Source organism: Erigeron canadensis, chromosome 8 (assembly GCF_010389155.1).
Source record: "Erigeron canadensis isolate Cc75 chromosome 8, C_canadensis_v1, whole genome shotgun sequence".
NCBI lineage: Eukaryota > Viridiplantae > Streptophyta > Magnoliopsida > Asterales > Asteraceae > Erigeron > Erigeron canadensis.
The window spans coordinates 25,570,332-25,575,774 of record NC_057768.1 but is presented as its reverse complement, the minus strand read 5'-3'; the positions used below and the strand labels follow the sequence as shown (position 1 = coordinate 25,575,774).

The 5,443-nt window shown below is 35.7% G+C and overlaps 1 protein-coding gene across 1 annotated transcript; it reads left to right on the top strand.

Moving 5' to 3' along the window:
• The first annotated feature begins 1,464 nt into the window (after positions 1-1,464).
• Positions 1,465-5,043, top strand: LOC122578830 (receptor-like protein kinase 7). The gene is made up of 3 exons (XM_043750877.1): positions 1,465-1,986; positions 2,236-4,314; positions 4,412-5,043. The coding sequence occupies exons 1-3, from the start codon at positions 1,515-1,517 to the stop codon at positions 4,783-4,785; spliced, it is 2,925 nt and encodes a 974-aa protein (XP_043606812.1). The 5' UTR covers positions 1,465-1,514; the 3' UTR covers positions 4,786-5,043.
• Positions 5,044-5,443: the final 400 nt, after the last annotated feature.

Below are 5,443 nucleotides of genomic sequence, written 5' to 3'. Positions count from 1 at the left end.
TTATAAATAAATCCAAACGGAACCGTTAAAGTCGGTTTTTTGAAAAATCAAAACCGAAACCAATGGTTTCTTCTTTAGTTTGGTTTTTTTTTTGTTTTCGGTTTTTCGGTTCGGTTTTTGCTCGCCCCTAATTCATATATTAATTTATCACATTACTCATGGGTTCGATTCACATTCCAAACAAAATCAGCCTCTCTACTTAGGTAGAGGTAAGGTCTGTCTTATTATCCCCTTACACCGTCAATGTCTTGGGGCCCAAAATCACGAAAAACGATACTAAACAATTTCTTTATTCTTTTTCTTTATATATTAATTTATTTATTACAAAATACACCTTTTATAACACATTATACAAGTTAATAAATCATTAAATATATCAAGTATTATGATAAGTGTATCATTTCCCATAACAAACACATAGATGATAATACATTGAAAATAATTGAATACTACTTCAATAGTCAACTATCTCATGATGTTAGAAGTTAGAGTCCTTTAACAATTAACATCACAATCATATCATCATCTACTTCTGAAAAAACAAACATCCAATGAACCCAAATAAACATTCTAGAAATCGAAAATACTGAAATACCATATTATATAAGTGATGTATAAACGCACAACAACCCAGCACCTATAAATATTTAGGAATGAATTTACAATCAAACATTTGAATTATAATTATTCAATTTTTCTATTTGAAGTTATTAACGGGTTTACGGGTTATGAATAAATGTTGATCTGTACACCATTAGTTTTTGACAATACCCCACTAAATATGTTTTATTGTGTTGTACAGTATAACCTTGTAAAATATTTAATGGTGTATCGTCAAAGACTGGTAATATACCGATCACTTCCCGTACGTTATGAATGGGTAAACCCAAAGATAACCCATTGGTTAGATGTGTTGATTGTGTCGATCGGTTCATGACCCACACCCATTTAGGGTCAACTAAAGTCGCTTATCCCGTGTCGCATTTAAAAATTGCCACCCTAGTTGTAACGCATTGGGAAAATCTCGAACTTCACAATTCGTGGATAAGAGTAATTTTTAAGTGTTGCATTGAGATTTTGACAAAATCGCAAACCTCACTACGACATGATAGTTGTGATTTAGGAAAAATCACAATGTGAACTTCAGATTTTGGCCCAAAATCACATATCTCAAAATCTAAGCCTCAAAACTTCAAACATCTCGATCCTGTGTGTGTTGTAAAACTGGAAAAAATATTTTGTAAAACTTGGTAAAAGATAAAATGGTTTATCCTACACACTTTTTGATTACTTTTATAGGAGGGGTAAAATAAAACAAACTTTTATAAAATTGTATCTAACGTCCGTTAACTTTAGTAACAACGTACAAACTTCCTAACGCCGTTATCTAATTCCGTGTGAACACCACCTTTTATGGGCCTATCTTAAATATGCCCACTTCCAAAGTCTATTTCAAAACGACCACGAAAAAAGAAAAAAAAAACACGACAACTTAATCTTCACGTCCCATTACCATGTTGCCGGAACCAGCCGTCGACACTCACCGGAAACACAACTTCATCGTACTTCTCCTCCTCGGACTTATCGCTGTCGCGAGTTCAGACGAGCTCGACCTTTTGTTAACTCTCAAAACCTCCTTATCCGAATCAAAAACAAAAGTATTTGATTCATGGAATTCAAATAATTCTATATGCGACTTTACTGGAATCACTTGTGATGATACTTTTTCATCAGTTAAAGAAATCGAGTTATCGAATCAGAATCTTGTTGGTTCGATTCCATTTGATTCCATTTGTCAACTTAACTCGTTACAAAAGCTTTCTTTCGGGTTCAATAATTTGCACGGCTTTGTGACACAAGACCTCAACAAATGCTCCAAGTTGACTTACTTGGACCTCGGAAACAATTTTTTTTCGGGTTCGGTTCCTGATATTTCTTCCATGAACCAACTTTTGTATCTTTACGTGAATAGCAGCGGATTCACAGGTACTAATTACTTTTTTTTTAATCTTTTTCTATTTGTACATGCTGTCAAATATTTTTAAATGATATGTTCACAACAACGACAGTACGTTAATATATATTATCATAACTCTACAAACTATCTTACTCCTGTTTAAGTATGCCTAGGATTAAACCCAAAACTTCTGAAATATATATTATTAGAACTCTACAAAGATAGTATGTATCGAATTTTTATTTATTTATTTATTTATTTATCCTATGAATATGTAGGAGCTTTTCCATGGGCGGCACTCGAAAACATGACACATTTGGTGGCGTTAAGTGTCGGAGACAATCCATTCAATCAAACCAATCAGTTTCCAAACGAAGTTTTGAAGCTGACCCGTTTGAATTGGCTATACATGTCAAATTGCAGTATCGGGGGAGAGATTCCAGCTGGCATAGGCGAACTCACGGAGCTAAAAAATCTCGAAATGTCAATGAATTACCTCACTGGAGAAATTCCAAAAGAAATCACTAAGTTAAAAAACTTATGGCAGCTTGAGCTTTTCAACAATAACTTAACTGGCAAACTTCCAGTTGGGTTAGGTAACTTAACTAACCTTGAATTTTTCGACGCGTCTACTAATTTTCTGCAAGGTGATCTCAATGAAGTTAAGTCTTTGAGTAAACTCAAAAGCTTGCAATTATTTGAAAATGAGTTAGTCGGTGTATTTCCCCCTGAAATAGGCGAGTTTAAGGATCTTGTAAACTTGTCTTTATATCGAAACAAGTTAACCGGGACGCTTCCTAAGCAACTTGGTTCGTGGTCTGATTTTAACTTCATAGACGTGTCGGAAAATTTTCTCACTGGAGAGATTCCTCCGGATATGTGCAAGAATGGGGTGATGACTGAGTTGCTTATTTTACAGAATAACTTCACGGGTCAGATCCCGAGAAGTTATTCTGATTGTAAGACACTAACTCGGTTTCGTGTGAGTGACAACATGCTTTCTGGTGTTGTTCCTAATGGAATATGGGGGCTTCCTAAAGCTGAAATTATTGATATTGCTAATAATTTTTTGGAAGGAAGTATTACATCAGATATACAGAATGCAAAAACATTGGGGCAGATATTTGCAGCTCATAATCGTTTATCTGGTGAATTAGTACCCGAGATTACAAAGGCTAATTCGTTGGTTATGATTGATTTAAGTCATAATGATTTTTCGGGAAAAGTTCCTGAAAAAATTGGTGAGTTAAAGCAGCTAGGAAGTCTTCATTTGGATAACAACAGGTTCACTGGTGAAATACCCAAATCGTTACGCTCTTGTGATTCTCTCGGTGATATAAACATGGCATATAACTTGTTTTCTGGCCGAATTCCAGAAGATTTAGGATGGTTACCGACGCTTAACACGTTAAATTTGTCTTCAAATCAGTTATCTGGTCATATCCCTGAAAGCTTGTCATCATTGAGGTTAAGTCTGTTAGATTTATCTCACAATAGATTAGCTGGCCCAATCCCGGGATCTCTTTCCATTGAGGCTTATAATGGAAGCTTTTCTGGAAATCCCGGGCTTTGCAGCCAAAATGTCAAGTATTTCCAAAAGTGTTCTTCTGATATGGGTAGTATATCACCCGTGATTCGGACACTTATCACTTGCTTGTCGGTTGGGTCAGCTGTGGTTTTGGTCCTACTGGCATACTTGTGTTATGTGAAGAGCAAAAGTCAAGGGGATGACGAATCGCGTGCTTTGAAGGATGAATCTTGGAATGTGAGATCATTTCATGTATTAAGCTTCATGGAAGATGACATTCTGAAGGCAATTAAAGATGAGAATATGATTGGAAAAGGCGGGTCAGGGCAAGTCTACCGTGTGTCTCTTAAAAACGGTGTTGACCTTGCGGTCAAGCACATCATGAATTCGGATTTGGGTAAGCAGAGAAAGTACTTTAATAAACAGAAGTCGTTGGAGTTTGACGCGGAGGTGGAGACTTTGAGCTCTATACGACATGTAAATGTCGTGAAACTGTATTGTAGTATCACAAGTGAAGACTCGAGTCTGTTGGTGTATGAATATATGCCTAATGGGAGTCTTTGGGACCGCTTGCATACAACTAAGAAACTCGGACTTGATTGGGAGACAAGATATGAAATAGCTCTTGGAGCTGCAAAGGGGTTAGAGTATTTGCATCATGGATGTGAAAGACCAGTGATTCATAGAGATGTTAAGTCTAGTAACATACTTTTAGATGAGCACTTGAAACCAAGAATTGCCGATTTTGGGCTTGCCAAGATTGTGCAAACCGATACCTCCAATGGTTCTACTCATGTCATTGCCGGTACACATGGTTACATCGCTCCTGGTAAACCTCTACTTTTAGCCCTGTTTAATTTTTTTGACATTATAATGTCGTATTTGATGCCATTACTAACGACGCTTGACTTTTTTTATTGTAACAGAATATGGATACACATACAAAGTGAATGAAAAGAGCGATGTGTACAGCTTTGGAGTCGTGCTAATGGAGCTTGTGACGGGGAAAAAACCAATTGAGTTCGAGTATGGTGAAAACAAGGATTTAGTGTATTGGGTATACAGTAAATTGAAGAACAAGGAAAGTGTGCTAAGCCTTGTTGATTCAAGTATTCCTGAACCTTACAAGGAGGAAACAATTAAAGTGCTAAAGGTTGCGATTATGTGTACTTCTAAGCTCCCAACCCTCAGGCCGACGATGAGAAATGTGGTTAAGATGTTGAAGGAAGCCGAGCCATGTAAATTCTTAACGATAATCGTCAGCAAAGATGATAGCAAGAAAGAGACTGAAAAAGTATAATTGTATTATTGTAACATATGTAGCTTAAAGCTTCACATACATAAGTGTATCTGTTTTTGTAATATTATAGCAAAGGTAATGGCTTGTGAGGCTAGAGCCAGTGTACATTTTTGGTACTGAGATTAGAACTCCTTTTTGCTAAATCAATCATAAGTATGGTATCACAAAGATGATGGATATAGTTTTGTGTAATATGAAATGATCCAATGTAATATTAAGTTTATTGAGTGTCATGTATGAAAGACACTTTATCCTGAATAAGTTCAAGTCAAAGCAATTAGAGTAACATTAATATACACATTAGCACTAGTAGTCTCAAACAAGGTCCTTCTGGGAACAGTTTTTTTACCCTATCTATGAACGGATTAGGTATCATTGACGTTCATTGACATTAATAGTAATAGTAGTAGGATTGTTTGTTAAAAATTCAAAGACAGATGGCAGGACTTATTCTTCAACAACTTGCAGAAGTGAAAGGTCTACTAGAAATCTAGAATCTAGAAATCTAGAATGCATTATGTAGTTGTGCCATCAATTTGTCATTGGCTGTCATCTTATATATTATTAGATGAAATGTATTGTATACCATGACTGCTGTCAAAGTATTGATACTCAAGATATTATTTGATATTAGAATTCCAGTTGAAATTAATGCATT